This window comes from Pistacia vera, unplaced genomic scaffold (assembly GCF_008641045.1).
Source record: "Pistacia vera cultivar Batoury unplaced genomic scaffold, PisVer_v2 Contig478, whole genome shotgun sequence".
Taxonomy (NCBI): Eukaryota; Viridiplantae; Streptophyta; class Magnoliopsida; order Sapindales; family Anacardiaceae; genus Pistacia; species Pistacia vera.
This window is the reverse complement of record NW_022196310.1, coordinates 935,543-956,585: the sequence shown is the minus strand read 5'-3', so window position 1 is coordinate 956,585 and position 21,043 is coordinate 935,543. Positions and strand designations below refer to the sequence as shown.

Below are 21,043 nucleotides of genomic sequence, written 5' to 3'. Positions count from 1 at the left end.
TGGGAACCTCTTTTATAGCGTTATTTAATAATACAATTGAATGAAGAGGAAATGAGAATATGTTTTATGTCCCACATCGTTCAGATTAATTAAGCAGCGGAAGATGGCGCACTATAAAAAGCAGATCAAACACCTCACCAATTCATACCTTTCTCGGCCTTTTGGCTAAGATCAAGTGTAGTATCTGTTCTTATCAGTTTAATATCTGATATGTGGATCATTGATCCACGCGATATTAAATTAATTTTTTGAGGGGGAGGTTCCGCAACGGTAGCTTGCTACTGGGATCCTCAAGCGTCGCCCATGCGTTGCACTACTGCAAGGGCCTGGCGCACCCCTACCAAGTCTTAGTTTAAAATTTACAATCACGTATTTGAACTATTTCAAGGTTAAAAAGCATGTTCTGCCTACACTTTGTAGAATATTAATAACGTAAGTAATTGAATAACAGAGACACAACAAATTAATTCTATTTTGGCTGGGATACAACAAATAAACTCTGTTCTGGCTGGCGATACAACAAATAAAACTCTTTTCTGGCTGGCTGCGCATTTTTTGGACTTGATTTAGTAATGGACATTTAGACATTTTTTGGACTTGATTCAGTAATGGACATTTACTATAAAATTATTGTACAAAAAGTGTTCGATTACAGGAGGCACAATGACCCTAAGTTCTTCTGGTGAGGGACCCATTCCTTTGCAAGGAGAAGCTCTAATTCATCAAATATTTCCAGAAGTCTATCAGTAAACTTCCCAAAGGGGAGGCCGAGCAAGTTGAAAAAACATGAGCCCATCAACTCTGTTTAAACATTGATGAAGTTCAAGCACATTTGAACTGTCTGTAGTCTGCCACAACCCTCGCATCCATGTCTTGATTCTGCAAAATTCCTGCATGCAATGTAAATTTAGAATAAATTTGTGAATCATTTGTCATTGTGCCTGTCAATATCAACCATCCACTTTGTGCTGGGAGAAAATGCTGCGACATCAGCGATGACGTTGTAACATCAAGGATTGATCATTGATGCATTCCTAGCAACTCATTAAAGGATATAAGCATATTTCTCATGATCCCATCATTAATAGCCAGTGATTGTGAAGATTATAAACTCCATACCTAAAATAAAAGGGGATGATACAGTCAGTCTTTGAAACTGACTGGTAGCTTTGCTTCAGTAAAATATTCCTTTCTGACAGTCTCCACAGAGCAAAATTTTACCTTCAAAAAAGGATTAATAATAGCAACCAAATAAGGTTTAGCTCCAAAAGAAAGAACAATCACGTCAGAGATAGGTAAACACTACTGGTGCATACCATTGAAGCATATGATTTCAACAAGGGCTTGACTAGCTGCCAAAATGGCTTAAATATAAATGGAGCTCCCACAAAGAGGACTTCACGCAACCGCTTTGGATAATAATTGTAAAATATATCAAACTGCGATGAGAACAAGTAAAAATCAACTCAAAGGAATTTTTAGGCAATTAGGTATGCACATTCATGTCATGATAGAGAACTTTGTGCAACAGTTTGGATAATAATAGTAAAACACATCAAACTGCCATGAGAACCAGAATATGTTAAAATGGTCCATATTATCATTTTTGGGCAATGAAGTACGAACATTCAAGTTATTAATGGTACTGATGGAGATAAGATCAAATGAGATTTAGTAAATATTAAAAAACAAAAAAACAGAAGTTCACTAGTTCTTGTACTAGTGATCTGCCTATCAGTACCAGCAGCATTTGAATGGTATCAAGAATTTATCTCAAACAAGGACCCCACTATGGTAACATAACGGACCTTTGCAACCATCAGAGATTCAGATGGACAAGATCTTGTTGTGCGGGTTAATCAATGATTGTCAAAGACTCAATAAAGTTAATAAGAAACTATAACATTACCCGTCAAACAAACTCAACCGTAATCCAAAAATACAACCATTCAATCTTAGAAGAAGTAGTTGCAACATTACAGGTACGGCCATAATAGTAGTTTGTTCAGAAACATAAAGAATTATGCAAACCCAGGGAATTTAACAAAAAATGTATAATATCATGTTGCTCTAATACTCATAATGGAATAAATTGGAGCAGCCAACAAAACCATGTCATTAACTGAAATTTATGCTTTACTTTTCTTTATATTTAAGAGAACTAATTTTTCTAGTGTATTATTGCAGCTGCAGCAATAAGGAAAAAAATACAAGCACCCAAGAGATCAGAATCAATTTGTAGAAATTACCATAAAGGTTAAGAATTTAAGATCTGCATTCTCAGTACGAAAGCCTCTGAGATCAAATATACCAAGAATTTCTTCCTTTCCAGGTGGGAGCTTGCTCAATGCCTTCTCAACCAAAAAGGCACAGAGCTTCTGGTCCTCAACAGGATCATGCACCTATAGCCATTGCAATTATTGCTTATTATGGACACGTCAGAAGAACATGGACAGTCTAGACATTCAAATATACCAGTGCTGCAGCCAAAAGATGAAAGTAACAAGAACCCCAGATTACCAAATACTAGTCTGACAAAAAAAAAAAAATTCACTCTAATTTGCAAGACTGATACTAATTTACTAAACTACTACGAGTTTCAGACCGCATCTTAACAGAAATTTGTGCAAAGAAAAATAAAAAAATCAACACAAAAGTTTACCGCAGGTAAATGCTTTGATGCTACCACTATGAGCACTGGTCTGCCATTAACATCAAGAAAGTCATGCACATAAGCTTTTCCAGTTTCAGCAATACCTTTCACAGACTCTTCATTTAGTTCAGACACTCTAAATTCTTGACGCCATTTCTAAAAGGTTAAAACTTAGTAAGAAAACTTTTAAATATAACAAATTTAAACAAATCATCATATTAAACCACAAATACAAGTTTTGAGAACAGCTTTTCATCTATAAAGAATTTCAGTGAATTTCCGATGAAGGATACAATGGCTTTAGTCAATTTTGCAACGGCTTCTTCAACGGAAAACCTCCTGTCCTTTAGGTACCAGAGGATCATATCTTCATCATCTCGTCCATTTTTACCAACTGGGAGACTACTATAATCTTTTTGAAGCCTCTCTTTTACTTGCAAAACCAGCTGCAAATTTCTATAACATCAACTATAACGATTCATAACCACAAGTAGATAACGCAGTAAAAGGCGAACAAGATTCATTATTTAGAAACACATTTGGAATCCAGTTGATTATCTAAGTAGCTGATTAACATTGATATTAAACCCCACAAGTATAAATTACAGCACTTGTTAGGTTCATGAACCTCGCAATACTAAATTTCGTAAATGTAATTAATCTTCCGGAATATAAATTAAATTAATGTTAAACAGAGAGAAGAGTAGTACCTTACGTGATTCATTTGGGTCAGAAATAGAATTCTTAACTGAGAATTTGCAGTTTCGAATGGGTTTCCTAGTCAATTTGATTGAGTTAACGAAAGGAGAGGGAAGAGTGTTGCACGTGCGGAGCGCCATTTCTGTTGCTTGCTGCTCTTAGGCTCGAGAGTCGAGAGTCTTCAGTCTTGACGTGATGATAGTGGTGACGACGACGTTTAAGTGAAATTTTTCAAAAAAGTACAAACTATATTTTCCTATTATGACTAAAATTATTGCGAGACCCAAAGGATTCAGAAATTGACACTTGTATCCAATTATATTAAAACATATCAATCTAAAATCTCTTCCTTTTAGGTGACATCTCGCCCAGTGGTCTTCTTGGATATCGCATTCGGGGATCATCAAATTCAGAAATGTAACAAAATTCAATTTCAAGGCTTAAGATTTTAATTATTCATCCATCTAAATCTAACAGTTAAGCTGTATTGAGATTAATGGCAACCAACACATGAAATTTGACTAATAATTTTTATGTTCCTTGTTGGTGCTGAAGAAGAGGAAAGTTTATTCGGCTGAAGTAGCTGGAAAATCTTCCAAGAACAACTGTATATAGTCGATAACATTATTATTATTATATAACAGATATATTTGACAACATTGATGAGATGCTAAATAATATTCTGGTAGTGATTATCATTGATACAAGGGTTGGTGCATGCGGTGTAAATGTTATTATAATCACTGAAGCTCTAAGAACAAGCTAGCTCGAGGATGGAGGCCAGCCTCTTTGAGAGTAATTCCCATTTGATCAACACCATAAACTCTTCTGGGGAAGCTTGATACCAGTTTGTAGTTTTCAACACCAGGCAGGCCTAGAGAATCAACGTATCTGTAGATTGACTGGATTCTATCGGTGGGCGAAAAGCTATGTTCTCTTCTTTCACCACTTGGAAATCGAATCAGTATCTGAAAACATATTCATCAAGTACTTGAATGATTGAATGGATTAAATCTGTCTCTAGTTTAAGCCAAAAGAGAAATGGTTGCAGTATATATTGTACCTGAGTAACCTGGGAATCCTTTCCCCAGTTTGTAGTCTGCTTGTATTGAGTTTCTCTAATAGTACTGGGGGTTATTTTTGCTTTGCCGTTGTGTTTTTGAATAGGAGTGTGGCTAAACTTCTCATAATTTGCTTTATTTGAACCTACTTCAACTGGGTTCTGAGCTTTTCCTCCAGAGGGCAATTGTTTGAGTTTCTCTTTTTCCTGTGTAAAAGGAAAGTTGTCAATTTTCAGCCATAAAATGAACAATAGTGAATTGTAACTTAAAGCATTGATGGCGTATAATACAAGTCACACACTTTGTCAATCTTTAGAGCTGCTAGATATGCTGCATCTTGTTCTTCTCTTAACTGACGATCTGCTTTTATCTTTTCTTCTTCCTTGGCTCTTGCGATTGCTCTCGCCTTTTCTTCCTCCTTTGCTCTTGCGCCACCAAAAGCCGACCCTTGTTCCTCCATTGTTCTCTGCAGAATCTCCACTAGCTCTGCTGGGGATATTGGTCCTTCCATCTGAACATTGACAATTCAGAAACAAATCAATACCTTTAATTAATCTGGTTAACATATGATGTATATTGCTACAATTACTAATCATCATTATAATTATTTGGACCAATTCACCTGTTGAAGCACTGCTATGCTATTACCGGCAGCAGGAGCTACTACTGCACAGAAGGGGAAGCTGGCAGCCCTCATTGTTGCAGCCATTTGTAAACCTTCTCCTCTATCAGCAAGAGCCCCCCAGGAAATGAAGTTTGCATCAAGAAACTGAGTTACAAACTCTGAACACAATGTGTCTCGACAGAAAGGGGTAGTGAAAGGGTGTTGTGGCGAGTGGAGATACATGAACATAAACTTATGTTCATCTTCAGCTATCTTTAAAGCCTCCATGAAATTACATGCATAAAAGAATGGATGTGTGGAGCCATATTGCTGCTCAAAACTGTTTAGAAAAGCAAACTCTTCTGGAACAACTACTGGTTCTTGTGGAATTAGTTGCGGAAATTGAAAGTTCAATGGTTGAGGGTGATGCCTTCTTCCTCCTATTGATCCCATGACATTTATACCATGACCCATTACTCTTGAAAATCCCCCTAAAATGCTTCTCGGAAGGCCTACCATCCGCCGGACAATGCCATTGCAGGAAGCTTCTCCTATGCCTCTTCCATTTTCTCTAATTGTTGAAGACATTTTTTTTTGGTTCTTCTCTAGTTTAAGCACAAGATTAACAAAGAAGAAATCTGACTACATATGCAGCTATCTGCATACAGAAGAATTTAGTAAAGCCAACAAAAAAATAAAAGTTATACTGCTGTCCACTACTCTCGATGAACCAATCAACTGGGTAATTCTTTGCTTTTTGCTTCTACGGACCTTTATTCAAAGTAAAGTCAAAAGAGTTATGCGAGAATATGAAGATGCTGGCGATTTCTTTTTGGTTTCTGCAAATTTCAAAGAGAATGCTTTGCTTGTCAATCAATCAACCGTCAAATAAAGATGAAAAAAATTGGATGTTAAATACTATGGCGGGTGGAGGATCGGATCCCTATTCCTACTACTTTTCCTTTTTATCCTTCCAAGATCAACAACCAATTGTATTAAGCTTCTTCTACAGTGAAATAAATGTACCATTTACAGTATCATTATCCTTGTTTTAGCGTTGGTGGATTTGGTTTTCGTTTTCCAGCAAATATACTGGTGGTTTTCGTGGATTGAATGAAAGTGTTGGACTTTCAGGTTGGCCCAACAATCCAATTGGCCCATAAAAGAAGTTATTATCAAATAATTGTAGAGAGTCAACTGCTCAACAGTTTCTCCATGGCTCAATAACTTAAACTATTTTCTCAGTTTTCTCTACCATTATGTGACTGAATTTTAGGTAATATCGTAATAGAATTTCCACCGTGCATATCAGAAGAAAAGGGCGTGATGAAACACTCCGAATTGATCCTATTTTAAACACTGGAGGTGAGTTATATTGATATTTCCTACAGATAATAGTGTTAAACAAGTTTTTTGGGGATGAAGATTTGATTTCTGGTGACAGCTGCAGGAGACTACTTTTTGGAATATTACCGAAATTCCATTAATTGAAACGCCAATGAGGTCAAAGAATAATTTGGAATTTGATCCTTCAATTTTAATTCCTTCTAATTGGCGCCAAACTAGAAATCACTTCTACCCAAGGATGATTTGCGGGCCTGCACGAATATTTGATCTCTTTGCTTCATAAGTTGGCATTCCAACAGGAGTGATGGGCCTTCAAAGTTTGCTACTTTTCTATTTGAACCCAGATTGGGGCTCCAATTCCGCCCTGATTAAAAAGTGGATTTATTTCATTTTTTTAGTAATGTTAGGTCAACAATTAATTCTCACAACCTTCTCTCATAAGCCTAGACGTGACACCTCATAAAATGAGTCTTGTTTACTCATTGCAAGCTAATCAATGACGAGCTGTCATGTCAGAGATTGTGAGAGAAGATTGTAAACCTAATATTATTGTTCATCTTTCTCTATAGGATTGTGGTATTTTTAGGCATGGCAATCGGGCGGGGCAGGGTGGGGATCTCATTCACCATACCCATCCCCGCCCTCAAAATCACTCCCCACGCGTGCCCCATCCCCATTACGGGGATGACAGGAATTCCCCTCCCCCCAAAGGGGAATGTTGGAGGTTCGTCCTCACCCCGTTAATTTTACATAAAGATAAATTAATTTGAGCATTACCAAACACAATAGTTAATTCTCGTCCATATAACAAACACTTAAATTAATTGTTTAAATATAATTAATTATACATAAATATGGGTTACGGTTTGTTCTTGTTCAATTGTTTAGGGTGAGGGAAATTGGGAAAATATGGGTTTATATAGGTAGGATAATTGTGTTATTAGGTGAAATATAGAGGTATTAGAAAAAAGTATATAAATGGGTTTATATAGGTAGGATAATTGTGTTATTAAGTGAAATATAGGAGTATTAGAAAAAAGTATATATATATATACACGAGGAGGGGTGGGGCGGGGGAAAGACATCACCCACCCCCGTCCCCCCGCCCCATCCCAGAGGATGGGGATTAAAACGCCCCCCACCCCTGCCTCTATCCCCTAAAAAATCGGGGCTTTTGTGGCGGGCCGGGACGTGTCCCTAGAATTCCGGGGAACATTGCCATGTCTAGGTATTTTTGGGAGGATTTTGTAATTGCAGAACCCATTAAAATAAGATGATTATAAAATAAGCCCTATTATATATTTTTCGGAAAGCATCAGCAGTGATTTTTGTATGCCCTACACAGCGGCTTTATTTGCAAACATTTTAAGTAGAATGCACTTTGAGCCGAAGCTTTTTGACCTCCAAACAACATCTATTTCTTTTTAAAAAATTAATAATAAACCTAGTCATCATTCTACAATATCTGATCCCATGTGCTAATCTGAATCCCTGCCAATTTATGAGCATTTCTGGGATGAAGGTTTTTTAGTGCTACTTTTAAAAAGTTACAATTCAGCTTTCTTTTCATAAAAATAACAAAAATGGTTTAGTTATTTATATATGAATATAGAATTCTTTCACATGGTCTCCACATCAAAAAAGAAAAAGAAATGGCCTGACCCATTACCGTCTTCAACCTTTAAAGTATAGACACTAATGTTAACGTATCTAGTGCTCTAACTTCAACAATCGCCCATTATTTTTCTCTTTCAAGACAACGACTTTGTGCTTCCTTCCACGACGATATTTCCTCTAAATGGTGCCTTACTGGGGCTGCCCATGATCAAACTTATGTATACTACCAAATAGTCATTATTGGTGTAAGTTTTGTTATAATTCACAAAATCATGGGGGTGCTATAAGGTAATAAATATAATTAATGGGAGCAAAAGTATATCATTATTGATAAGTTTGGTTGTAGTACTATATCATGAGCTGCCATTATTCATAAATTTGCTTACACTAAATCTTTGAGGAGGACCACATATATGAATTAAGATTGTGATTTATAACCACCAATTGATGCTATTTATCATATGGCTATGAGTAATAATGTAGCACCCCGACTNAATCCATTAAAATAAGATGATTATAAAATAAGCCCTATTATATATTTTTCTGAGAGCACCAGCAGTGATTTTTGTATGCCCTACACAGCGGCTTTATTTGCAAACATTTTAAGTAGAATGCACTTTGAGCCGAAGCTTTTTGACCTCCAAACAACATCTATTTCTTTTTAAAAAATTAATAATAAACCTAGTCATCATTCTACAATATCTGATCCCATGTGCTAATCTGAATCCCTGCCAATTTATGAGCATTTCTGGGATGAAGGTTTTTTAGTGCTACTTTTAAAAAGTTACAATTCAGCTTTCTTTTCATAAAAATAACAAAAATGGTTTAGTTATTTATATATGAATATAGAATTCTTTCACATGGTCTCCACATCAAAAAAGAAAAAGAAATGGCCTGACCCATCACCATCTTCAAATTATAGGCACTAATGTTAACGTATCTAGTGCTCTAACTCCAACAATCGCCCATTATTTTTCTCTTTCAAGACAACGACTTTGTGCTTCCTTCCACGATGATATTTCCTCTAAATGGTGCCTTACTGGGGCTGCCCATGGTCAAACTTATATATCCTACCGAATAGTCATCATTATTGGTGTAAGTTTTGTTATAATTCACAAAATCATGGGGGTGCTATAAGGTAATAAATATAATTAATGGGGAGCAAAAGCATATCATTATTGGTAAGTTTGGTTGTAGTACTATATCATGAGCTGCCATTATTCATAAATTTGCTTACACTAAATCTTTGAGGAGGACCACATATATGAATTAAGATTGTGATTTATAACCACCAATTGATGCTATTTATCATATGGCTATGAGTAATAATGTAGCACCCCGACTTACTGCCGACCCAACATAATCAAGATATTGTCTGCTTTGGTAGCCTCTGTAATCTGACTCCGAAGCCCAACCCCTCACAATTTTGTTTTCAGACCCAAGAATTCTTGCTTAAGCCCAAAACGCGTCTTGACTATTGGAGGGTTCCCCTAGTATTTAACTAGCTCAGGCTTAGAGTTGGTCAAGGACCAGTCCCAAGCAGGCCCAGGCCTGGGCCCGTTTGGTACTAGTCTCCTATGGGCCCAGGACCGATCCTATGGGCCTAGATAGTTTATTTTCCCCCTGATCTTTTTTTTATATTTTAGGGGCGAAATGAAATTTTATAGGGAGTTTTTAGTATTTTTCAGGGTTAGATTAGAAAGTTTCTAAAAAATTAATTAATTTTAAAAAATAATAAATTAATTAATAGTTAATTTTAATTTTTAACATAAATTCACGTTTCACACATTCACGCTTCACAAATAAACAATTAAATAATTTTTTTATTAAATTATTCATTTTCATCGTCCACAATATTTACATCATTGAAATCTGTATTCCTAAAGAGTTCGAGTAGTTCGGGATCTTCAGGGTGCTGTTGTAGTTTTCTTTCTATATGAGTCTAATCTCGTAAACACGTTATCACTTCAATCATCTCATCGGTTAAAGAACATCTTCTGTCTTCAACAATCCGACCACTAATTGAAAATATTGACTCAAATGCAATTGTAGAAACCTGTACAGATAAAATGTCATGTGTCATTTGGGCTACAATGGGAAATCGACTTTCATGGTGGTTCCATCATTGAAGAATATCCATATCATGTTGCTCCTTCATCGTCATAAAGGACAGGTCTACTTGTAGGTAGCGATTCAGCTCATTTGGTCCATATATGTATAAGTTCGAACTGCTACTTCTACCACGTTCCACATACGTCTACTTGCTCGATCCTTGACGGAGGGCTGCATTAAGGTCCTGATCCTCTCTCCTGAACGTTCAACTTCCACTTCCATTGTACCTGTTCTCATATAAAGAAAAAAGGCTATCCAATTTTTTTTTTTAAAGTTAGTCAAATAAGACGTATAATCATGTCCTAAATGCTGGCCTATCTCAGTAACTATACAGTTAACTACGTGTAATTTAAACCTAGGATCTAGAACAAGGCCTAATCCATATAAGAATGGAATATCTAACAAATATCTCTCATATTTTTCTTCCATCTTTAAAACAATTTCCCTTAAAATGTTATTATATCTATATTGAGCAAAAGTTTTAGCAATTTAAAGTAAAATATCTAACACTAAATTAGTAGTTGGATAATAAATACCACTTAATGTATTAGTAGATCATAAAAAATTTGAAGAAATGAATAAAAAAGTTTACAAACCGCCCAATCATCATAGCTGACAACTTCCTCTAGATAGTGCTTCCGGTTGATGAAATCTATAATTTGTTTCGCGGTTGGCAAAGCTTTTTCCAACATCAAGTAGGTGGAGTTCCAACGGATAGACATGTTTGTACATAACTTCAAAGGTCGAACCGGTGGGTCCTCTTGCTTACAATATTTGACGTACTTCTGCCATCTTTTATTGCTACCGCCGACGATAAATCTGATAGCCGCGCACACCCTCTCCATCTTCGAATTTATAGCATCTAAACCTGCTTTAACTATCAAATTGATGATGTGGCAAGCACATCTCCGGTGAAAAAATTTGTCTTCACCACACGGATCCAATCTCTTTTCAAATAAAGAGATTGTCGCGATGTTAGCAGCTGCATTATCAAGCGTTAGCGCAACAACTCTATCAGTTAATAAATATTTTTGTAAAACTTCAAGAATTGTAAAATAAATAGTTTTAGCACTATGTTTTTCATATAATGATTTAAAACCCATCAATTTTTGTTGTAAACCCCAATTATGATCTAAGAAATGTACTGTGACAGTTAAAAAATTGGTTTTTGATCTACAAGCCCATATGTCTGATGTAGATATATTCCTAAAATTTTGAAATTCGTTTTTAACTTTATTATTTATTTTTTATAAAGTTTTAGTATATCTCTTCTACTTGTACTGCTGGACAAAATGCAGTTTTAATCATGTGAATAAAATAATGATTTTCAGATAAACAAATGGGAGAGTCCATAACAACTATGAATCTTGCTATTTCCTCACGTGCAACATGTGCATTATATTGTCATATTGAAAGAGTTGAGGATTGTGGGTTAAAATTAAGTTGAGTTTGAATTTATCTACCTGATCTGCTTGAAGATGTATCCGGCAACTATATTATTTGGAGGTGCTTCTTCTCCACGTGTCGTCGCACTCGCATCGTCGAAGTCCCCTTCTCAACGCCAATAATGATTCCACAGAAATTACATATCCCACACGATTCTTCCCCCTCCCCATTTGTCTTTGGCCATTTTGATTTGGTGAAGTGTCACCATACATCGGACACGGCTCTCTTTGACGGTCAGGGGGGTTGGGCTATGCCTTGCCCGTTGACTCGCAACTCGCATGTGTTTGACTATACCTCGTCCCGACCGAATGTGGTTGTGGAATTGCAGCTGTTTCCTCTGGAGGAAATGGTGAAAATGGATTGAACCCTTTAATTTCTTCGGTGGATGGAACGTAAAACTCATTTGGGGAATCTATTATAAATTTATGATAAAATAATAAATAATTAAAATAAAAAGAAATTAAATAATAATATGAAATTGTGATGATATTGAAAAACAGAAAAAAATAGAATAATATAAATAAATAATATGAATAAATTATAAATATAAATTGAATGAGAATTTGATTGGAGATTTGGAGTAGAGAAATTGAGAGATTGATTGGTGTGGAAAAAATGAAAGATTTTAGGGTTATTTATAGTGTAGTTGGGGGGGGGGGGGTGTAAATAAAAAAAAAAATGTCATAATAAAAATTATAGCCATTGGCTGGTGGCCAACGGTTAAAAAACAAAATTATAACCGTTGGCAGCAGCCAACGGTTAGTAAAATTTTTTTATTTTTTATAAAATTTCATTTTAACCCTTATAATTTATGTTTATTTAAAATATATAGGGGGTTTTATGTAATTATATAGGGGACTAAACTAAAAAAATTCAAAAAAATTTGGGGCCATGCCTGGCTTGGAGGAGGGCCCAGGTCCTCCTCCGTAGGCCTGGTCCCATTTTGGGACTAGGCCTCCTAAGACTGGGTTTTTAGGCACGGTTTTTTTTTTTTTTGGGGGGGGGGGGGGGGGGGGGGGGGAAAAAAAAAAATGTTTAATAAAAATATAACCATTGGCTGGTAGCCAACGGTTAAAAAAAAAATATAACCATTGGCAGCGTAAATTTTTTTTTTTAAATAAATTTTATTTTTAACCCTTGTAATTTATTATTTAAAATTTATAAGGGGTTAGTAATTATATAGGGACTAAAATGAAAAAATTCAAAAAAATTTGGGCTCATGCCTGGCTGAAGGAGGGCCCGGGTCCTCCTCCGTAGGCCTGGTCCGTTTTGGGACAGGCCTCCTAGGACCGATCCTCTCAAGGACCAGTCCTAGGGCCAGGTTTTTGGGTTGGTTTTGGACTCAGTTCCAATATCCACTCTACTTAGGCCCCTCCTTCTCAAGCGATGTGGGATGTCTCAAATAATATGTAAGATTTGATATAGTTTTATTACTTCTCATATTATCTCATCATGAGGCTTAGATCGTGATGACTAATCAAAATGTAGATTATTGTCATTTCTAGATAATAAAAATGTGTTTAAGGGTCTCATCCATTTCTATTGATAAATTCTGTATTAGCATACTTTTATTATTATTATTTATGAACGGAGGTATTCAAGCTAATTTATGCGCACCTCAACAATTTCCTAAAACTTAGAACATCGGCCGAGTAAGAGCTCTAAGGCTACCCTATTAACACTCGATGAGGGATTCGAACTCAAGACTCTAAGTAATACACTTAAGATCTCTTGAGTAATTCACCCAAGAGTCCATATCAAATCACTCAGTCACCCAAAAGTAATTAGTATTAGCATACTTTATTTGTTTTAGAAAGCAAGATTACAAAAACTTGAAGCTCTTCTTATATTTGTACTAGAAACATGCTTGTTAGTCTTGTTCTTATACAAATTATTCCTTTTCTTTATTTGAAAACATTATTGTAAAACTTCCATTAATGGATCCAATGATTCTTTTTTACCACCAAGGGTGTTTGACTAGCTTGAGGTACCTAACAATCTTCCATAGCTTTGGAACTGTTGGTCGGGTAAAACACAATATCATCTATAATTCTTGGAGAACTCGAACTTAGGGGTTCATAAAACTTTTTTTGCTTTTTATCTTAGGGTTATCAAGTGGTGCCAATTTTTTTTTTTTTTTTTTTTTTCCTGTTGTAGAAATGGTGACAATACAAAACTACTCCTCGCCACTTCAGCTGGAACCCAAGTCACCCGACATGATTGAAGATATAAGAAATAATTCTTTGAGCTTGTGTTTTTGAAAGTATCCAATTCCTTTACAGTGCAACTTTCAAGTTTCAAATGGGTTGTACTCATCTTCAGAAAGCATGGCAATGGCAGCCTTTTTCACCAACATCATAAAACTACACTGCCCTTGATATCACTAAAACAACATTTAATAAATAAAATGGGTGGACGGACTGTGGTGTTCAAAAAATGAATAATCTTTTAAAATTCTAGATTGTGGGGCTGGAATCTATTCTCTCTCTCTCTTTCGGACCAACTAACTTTATACAGGAGCATGCCTCCCTCCACCGAGAACAATACCTTAATGGTACATCTTCTAGTTGCCAGTTGTTTATAATGAAAGTGACTTTAATTTCTCTGTCTGTGTGGACCTCTTTGGACTTGGAGGTGGATGAATGAATGAGCTCTTTTGCCATGGTGGGCATTTCTGAAAAGAAGAGAAGATGAATTAAGAATAGTCATTCCAAGGGAGAAAAGTGGGAAGCACCATGTCCCAGAACCCTAAAAAGATAACATAAACTGGCTAAGGCCCCATAACTTTCTGCTCCCAAAATCCATTGCATTTACGTTAACGAATTTAATTAAAGTTTAACCCATAATTATCTTTAATTACCTATAATAAGACAAAGGACAGGTTATTAGCTTAAAGGGCTAGGCACTTTCACCCCACTTTGGTAAAGATATATATTTTCTACATTGAAGCTGTTGGTGGTGGAGAATTTAGAATCTAATCTGGAGATTCCCAACAGCTGAGAGTTAATTATATTTACTCCATGAGGTTAGCTCCATTATCCAAGTCTTACAATTTAAAGTATTAGGATGCATCTCTTATTAAGAAGAAATAGATGGTCCGAACCTAAAATATGGGTTTTCAAAATTGGAATAATATATTTTGACCATTACAGGATAGTCTTATAGTAAAAGAGCAAAATAAGGTTTTATGAGTTTCTAAGTTTGAGTCTCTCCAGATATTAATAGAGGTGGCAATTAGAGTTCTTATACAGCCAGTAATTTCAGGGTTTCAAAGGATTCGTTGAGATACGTATAAATTGAACTAAGTATCTTCAATGATTCAAAAAAAAAAAAAAAAAAAGAGAACAATATTGAAATGAGGAGTATTCTTGCTTTTGAATGGAAAAACCTTTCAATTAACAGATTATGTAAAATGTTACAAATTAGCGTGAATATAATGTTTTAAAATAGAGGATCCAGACAATTGACCAAATTGTTAAGGGGTAAAGTTTTTCTCTCCAACTTCTGGGAAATAAGAAAACAATAATGATATATTCATAACTCAAATCTTACAATCGTCTTTTATAATTTTTGATATAGCTCTTAAATGGGTAATAAGACTCATATAAATAAGTGGGACTTATTTTATAAACTGATTAATAACGTAATAAAGGTTGCGAAAGAAAGTTGTACAGCTCTAACATTCCACTTAAAAGAAAGTAAGAAAAAATATTTACTGACAATATTCTTCCTTCTTTCTTTGACCATGATTCAATTTACCTCTGACCATAGAACCGTACAATTACGGCCCAGGCCCTCATCAATGAATGCAGTCCTGCATGGTCCCATTGCATTTATTTTTATCATTTCCTCGAGTAGATTGATAATTTAATCACCTCATTAATAAACAATTGTTTTATTTGTTTTCATCGTGCAAAGACATTTTATTGGGAAATCATAACTAGGCCCCTTTTGCTCATCTCCAAACATTATACCCAAGAGTCAAAAAAGAAAAAGAAAAATTGGGCACGTTGGAAAGCAATTTATTTTATTTTCCTCATCATGAAATTCTTGACATTATCATTTCATGTGGCCCAGCGATACTATAGTACAAAGTATGCGTACATGAATAGTCCATTTCATTGTGGTTACTCACTGGGTTACACCTACACCACCACTAGAATATAATACTGTATCCTACTGTATTAATTACAATTGTCAGAACAACATAAACTATGAACAAAAATAATACTGAAAGCTACAGGGGGAGAAGACTGTTCTGTCAAATTTTGGTTTCACATATAAGGTAGACAAAAAGGAGAAAGCTCAAAGCTATATTAATTATTAAGTAATTAAATTCCCATAACTGTATTGTAAAAAATGGTAATTGTAAATTCGGAAAGAAAGAAATGTCATCTCTTTTTTTTTTTTCTTCTGAAAAATCAAAACATGGTCAATCTGAATCCAACTCAGAAGTCTCTGCTCTCTGTCACCCACACAAACCATAACGCAAATTCTTGCAAGGCTGAATCACATTTTCACCCCAAATCTATCACAACATAACTTTTACCCCCTTATTTTCGGAAGTACCCCTATTTTTTGAAAGGGCAATCTTGTCAATTCATAATGTTAGATTAGTTTTTTGTGCCCGTAATGTTATATATGTGAGGTGAATTGATAAAATTATCCTTTCACAATTAAGTTTTGGAGTAATACTGTCTCAACAACTCAATCTTACAACATTTTCGCACAAGTCCAACGTGGCAGTTGAGTTGACAATTGTAACGTCAACTCACACCGTATCTACGACACTAAATGACTTTCACTAAACATGAACAATTATTTCTTAGGAACGAACGATCAGAAACGACCATTTGTCTCTAAAGAATAATAATTCATATTTAATTAAAGTCGTCAATTAATGTGATTGTGTTAACTCTGTTGTTATGTTAAAGTTGTAAAAGAATGTTGTAAGATTGAATTGTAGTGATAATATTTTTGTAAGTTTTAATGTTAGAATAAAAAAAAAAGGGGTTGAATATGGGCTGTTTCCATAACCAAGAAGGGAAGTATTATTTCACAATAAAATGAGGGAACTACCCTGACGCGTGCAAAACTTTAAAAATAAACAAATATTTTGAAGACTGGAAGCCGCGTGGCAACGAGAGAGTCAGGAAAATCCAGTTACCGCTTATGGGTAAAAAAAACTTGGGAGACAAGTATTTTAATAAGTTGGTTGCCTGAAGTTTCTTGTTGTTGTCAGAAGACAAAATCGAGGCACCAGAATCTCTCTTAGAGAGAGTGAGAGTTTGTTATAGTAATATTATTTTCATTATAATTATATAAAATTTTAATTATTTTAAATTTTTAATAGTATAATAAAATTTATATGATTATGATATATATCCAAAATGATATAAAAAAAGGGTGGAAATGTAACATTATTCATATGTTCAGAATGGTGAGGCATTGAAATAAATTGTGCTTCGGCTTCCTCTCTCTCTCTCTCTTTCTGTTTTGTATTGACATGAAGAGATTCATTTTCCATTGACAGAAGAAGTTTCGAATAAATACACCATGTTGTGTTACGACACAAGAGGACAACTCCAATGTATACAAACACTACCCTTCTTTCCAAAACAAACAACTGCACAAATACATTCTTCAAAAATGGCTTCTTCTACTTTTCTTCGCAACAAACTTTCTCTTCTATCATTTTTTGTTTTTTTTCTTGTTGCTTCTTCTTCACTTAGCCCTGTTCAGTCAGTGTCCACTCTCTCAGATTCCGGTCACCGGATACCGGCGAACCAAACTTTCCGGCCTAGTAAGGAGACTCTAAAGCTTAGGAGAATCACTGCCTATCTGAAGAAAGTCAACAAGCCTGCAGTGAAGACAATTCAGGCATTCTCTTTTGTCTTTGGTGCTGTTCTTTTGCGTAAAGATTAATTTTTTTTTTCTAATTATGTTGTAATTTTCTGATCTGAGTTTTTGTTCTTTCTTGCTGCAGAGCCCTGATGGCGATGTGATAGATTGTGTTTTATCTCATCTTCAACCAGCTTTTGACCATCCGGAGCTTAAAGGACAGAAGCCATTGGTATTTTTCTGTTTGTTTCAATTAATTTTTTCTCCAGTCTTGGAGACTTAAGGCGAAGAATATAATTATATATTCAGGTTATTCAATCTTGAAAACAAGATATTGGTTTGGCAGGATCCACCAGAAAGGCCAAAAGGCCATGAGACGACACAAACAATAACTGAGACTGAGACCTTTCAGCTATGGACAATTTCAGGTGAATCATGCCCAGAAGGAACTGTTCCTATCAGAAGAACCACTGAGAAAGATGTTTTAAGAGCAAGTTCCATTAAAAGATTTGGAAGAAAATTAAGGAGACATGTAAGGAGAGACTCAACAGGCAATGGCCATGAGGTTTGTTCCTAAACCAAGTTCCATTTGAAGTTTTACATTCTTCATGGATTTAGCCATTCAACTGTTAATGGAAGAAAATTGCTTTTTCCTTTTTATTTATTTCCATATCATTTCCCCTTTATTCTTCTTCCACGAACCCCTCTACAAAAAGACTAGTTTCCATGAAAAAGGCACATCTTATTTTTCCTATCTATTTTCACTGTAAGCAAACAGTGGATTGAGAGGTGCTGAAAAGACAGAAACAAGGCAGTGAAGAGACATTAATTGCAAAAGTTTGCAATAATAGTATCAGAACCGTTGATTTTTCTTCACCTTGTCTCTAGGGAGGCCTTACTTTAGAAAATTAATGGGTTAAGAGTCTATAAACACCTTTAAATTGAACCATAGAAACTGGGTTATGCTTTATCGTGGAAAAGCTTTGGTTTATGGTTTCTTATAGTTCATATTCAACGACAGCATGCAGTCGTATTCGTAAATGGGGAACAATATTATGGAGCTAAGGCCAGTCTAAGTGTGTGGTCACCACGCGTTAATGATGCTTATGAATTCAGCTTGTCACAAATATGGATCATCTCTGGTTCGTTTGGCCATGATCTCAACACCATTGAAGCCGGTTGGCAGGTACGTTTAATCTGAAAGTTTAAATTTTCCGAAAACCAGTATTTCCATTACTGTTTCTTGTTTGTGTTTGGCATATTATGAAATTTCAAATGATTCTAATAAGCTATGGGCATTCATATTAATTTCATCAGGTTAGCCCAGAATTATATGGAGATAACTATCCTAGATTCTTCACTTATTGGACTGTAAGTATCTCTTCTTATTTTGATCCTAAAGTTAAATAAAGTAGTAGCTTTCCTCGTTGATTTTGTAATTTTACAGACTGATGCATACCAAGCCACTGGATGCTACAATTTACTCTGCTCTGGCTTTGTCCAAACCAACAACAAGATTGCAATTGGAGCAGCAATTTCTCCAAGATCGTCCTACAATGGAAGACAATTTGATATTGGTTTTATGATTTGGAAGGTAAATAGGAACATTCAATAAGCGTAAAGTTTAAGATAATGCAATCCATGATATGAAATAATTTCAATTAAAACATTCTGTCGGTTAAGCTAGAAGTCTTTTTAACTTTTGCAACTACTTAGATTGTTTGAAACGTTTTCCAAAAGGTTTGATCATCCAATATGATTGACTCCTTAGTGGTTACGTTATACTGTGCTATAGTCATTTAATAAAACAAAAGAATGATCAAAGTATTTGACATTTTTCTACTTGATTCTTTTCCTATTCTAAATATTATAATCTAAAGATTCTCTTTCTTTTCAAAGCTTTCATAGTTGCATCGACTTTTGTTTTCTTTTTTCTTTATTAAAGTTAGTAACTTTACTAGACTAATCCCAGATGGTACTTTGGGTTAATTTTTCTTCCCATCTGGATTTACTCTTTAGTTCTATCGTTACTTGTGTCTCCCACCATAGTTTGGATAAGAGGACAATTAAACAGAAGCAAAACTCATTATGTTTGCCGTTGAGAAATCATCATGAGACGTTTATTCATTTTTTGCATATTGGCAGGATCCAAAGCATGGACACTGGTGGCTAGAGTTCGGGTCAGGGCTGTTAGTTGGATATTGGCCTTCATTTTTGTTTAGTCATTTGAGAAGCCATGCGAGCATGGTTCAATTTGGAGGAGAAATAGTGAACTTAAGATCATCTGGTTACCATACTGGTACACAAATGGGTAGTGGCCATTTTGCAGAAGAAGGATTCGGAAAAGCATCTTATTTCAGAAACTTGCAGGGTGTTGACTGGGATAATAATTTGATTCCCTTAGCAAATCTTCACCTCTTGGCCGATCATCCAAATTGTTATGATATAAGACAAGGTAGAAATAATGTATGGGGAACTTACTTTTATTATGGAGGTCCTGGTAGGAATGTTAGGTGTCCATGAAAATCATATATATATAGGTAAAGATAAGCTTGATTTTTCTTCATTTTTTTTACTTTTTTTTTTTTTTTTTATGGGTATTTCTCCAATTTCCCTTTAGAAGAAAAAAAAGAAAGGTTTTCTCACAGGATGATCATCATCCTCATCACTACCCCATTATGATTATGTAAATTTAATAATCATAAAAGATTGTTAATAGCATTGGGTTTTGTGGACACTTGTCTCTTCTCTACACTTTTCAGCATATTCATATCACCTTAACAACTACTTTATGAAATGCAGTGAGCTGGTGTGCTTTTATTTTATATTGTTTTTTGCCATTTCTACTTAAAAATCAACCCCAATGCCATTACTTATTTCCATATGGGTTTGCATGTGCAGAACGACAAAAAAGATGAGTTTTAAAGGGGCCCAGACTTCAAGCCGAATGAACCTTCTGTACAATATTATACTATTGTCAACTTGCTCTTAGTTTTCTAAGATTATAAATTAAAACAAACCAATGAATCTCACTAACCACTATTTATTATTGTTTCTGTGCTGACTGCTTGCCATTACTATATTCTAAAGAAAAAAAAAAAAAAAAGTAAAAATACAGTCAATCCGAACTGCATCAACATGGCACGAATTAAGTAGTATTGAAGTATTAAATTAGAATATATATTTTATGGCAACATATTGTCCCTTTCTATTTTGTTAGAAAGAAGAAAGGCACTTCCCTCTTGAGATAGGTGGAAGTCAATACGTCACTGAAACCTAATCTTCTCTGTCAACTAATCCCATATATCAACTTCAACTGATTAAAGAAATGGGTTTTCTGAAAGAGACAACACTTAATCTACAAAGGCAAATTTATAACAACTGAAAAATGCGTCACAAAAGATGAACTAACAAATAAGGTAAAAAAGCTTGACAACTATAAGCTAACAGAATTAAGTGTTTGTATCGTAGAGTGGAAAAGAATATTGCAGCTCAGATTATACAGTAATTGATCATAAATAGAATGTTTTGTGAAAATTGTGATGAAATGGTATGGTCATTTTTCAGCCCTGACATAAACCCGACAAAAAAAAAAAGTATACTAAGATGCTTTAGCATGAAAAGGAACGAAACCAAAACTTTGTGGGACTAATCAGTCTAATC

General features: G+C 35.1%; 3 protein-coding genes and 1 non-coding gene across 7 annotated transcripts; 2 read left to right on the top strand and 2 right to left on the bottom strand.

The window, feature by feature from the left end:
- Window positions 1–144: 144 nt before the first annotated feature.
- Window positions 145–340, top strand: LOC116146516. Its single transcript, XR_004130514.1, has one exon. It is a non-coding gene; the product is annotated as a U2 spliceosomal RNA (small nuclear RNA).
- A 99-nt stretch (window positions 341–439) lies between these two features.
- On the bottom strand, window positions 440–3,511 carry LOC116146482 (phosphatidylinositol transfer protein CSR1). 4 transcript variants are annotated; one of them, XM_031431896.1, is made up of 7 exons: window positions 3,364–3,511; window positions 2,947–3,099; window positions 2,663–2,809; window positions 2,250–2,402; window positions 1,317–1,439; window positions 1,120–1,221; window positions 440–890 (listed from the first exon to the last, which is right to left on the bottom strand). In XM_031431896.1, the coding sequence occupies exons 1-6, from the start codon at window positions 3,490–3,492 to the stop codon at window positions 1,144–1,146; spliced, it is 783 nt and encodes a 260-aa protein (XP_031287756.1). In that variant the 5' UTR covers window positions 3,493–3,511; the 3' UTR covers window positions 440–890; window positions 1,120–1,143. The 4 variants fall into 4 exon arrangements, with proteins under 4 accessions (XP_031287756.1, XP_031287757.1, XP_031287758.1 ...); XM_031431897.1 differs by having other exon boundaries at window positions 2,947–3,109; window positions 3,364–3,508; XM_031431898.1 differs by having other exon boundaries at window positions 3,369–3,508.
- Window positions 3,512–3,910: 399 nt separating this feature from the next.
- On the bottom strand, window positions 3,911–5,643 carry LOC116146491 (plant UBX domain-containing protein 10-like). The gene is made up of 4 exons (XM_031431907.1): window positions 5,036–5,643; window positions 4,715–4,924; window positions 4,416–4,619; window positions 3,911–4,320 (listed from the first exon to the last, which is right to left on the bottom strand). The coding sequence occupies exons 1-4, from the start codon at window positions 5,603–5,605 to the stop codon at window positions 4,093–4,095; spliced, it is 1,212 nt and encodes a 403-aa protein (XP_031287767.1). The 5' UTR covers window positions 5,606–5,643; the 3' UTR covers window positions 3,911–4,092.
- An 11,317-nt stretch (window positions 5,644–16,960) lies between these two features.
- Window positions 16,961–20,152, top strand: LOC116146455. Its single transcript, XM_031431846.1, has 7 exons — window positions 16,961–17,419; window positions 17,526–17,612; window positions 17,727–17,945; window positions 18,402–18,566; window positions 18,698–18,751; window positions 18,828–18,974; window positions 19,526–20,152. The coding sequence occupies exons 1-7, from the start codon at window positions 17,096–17,098 to the stop codon at window positions 19,901–19,903; spliced, it is 1,374 nt and encodes a 457-aa protein (XP_031287706.1). The 5' UTR covers window positions 16,961–17,095; the 3' UTR covers window positions 19,904–20,152.
- The last annotated feature ends 891 nt before the right edge of the window (window positions 20,153–21,043 follow it).

Bases quoted from the DNA above. Each gene is read 5' to 3' on its own strand.
- LOC116146482 (XM_031431896.1), bottom strand. From the start codon at position 3,492: ATGGCGCTCCGCACGTGCAACACTCTTCCCTCTCCTTTCGTTAACTCA. The intron at 3,100-3,363 runs GTACTACTCTTC...AGAAATTTGCAG, and splicing joins ACCCAAATGAATCACGTAAG to CTGGTTTTGCAAGTAAAAGA. The intron at 1,222-1,316 runs GTATGCACCAGT...CCTTTTTTGAAG, and splicing joins TGAAATCATATGCTTCAATG to GTAAAATTTTGCTCTGTGGA.
- LOC116146491 (XM_031431907.1), bottom strand. From the start codon at position 5,605: ATGTCTTCAACAATTAGAGAAAATGGAAGAGGCATAGGAGAAGCTTCC. The intron at 4,925-5,035 runs GTGAATTGGTCC...GTCAATGTTCAG, and splicing joins GCATAGCAGTGCTTCAACAG to ATGGAAGGACCAATATCCCC. The intron at 4,620-4,714 runs GTGTGTGACTTG...CCTTTTACACAG, and splicing joins CAGCTCTAAAGATTGACAAA to GAAAAAGAGAAACTCAAACA.
- LOC116146455 (XM_031431846.1), top strand. From the start codon at position 17,096: ATGTTGTGTTACGACACAAGAGGACAACTCCAATGTATACAAACACTA. The intron at 17,946-18,401 runs GTTTGTTCCTAA...ATTCAACGACAG, and splicing joins CAACAGGCAATGGCCATGAG to CATGCAGTCGTATTCGTAAA. The intron at 18,752-18,827 runs GTAAGTATCTCT...GTAATTTTACAG, and splicing joins GATTCTTCACTTATTGGACT to ACTGATGCATACCAAGCCAC.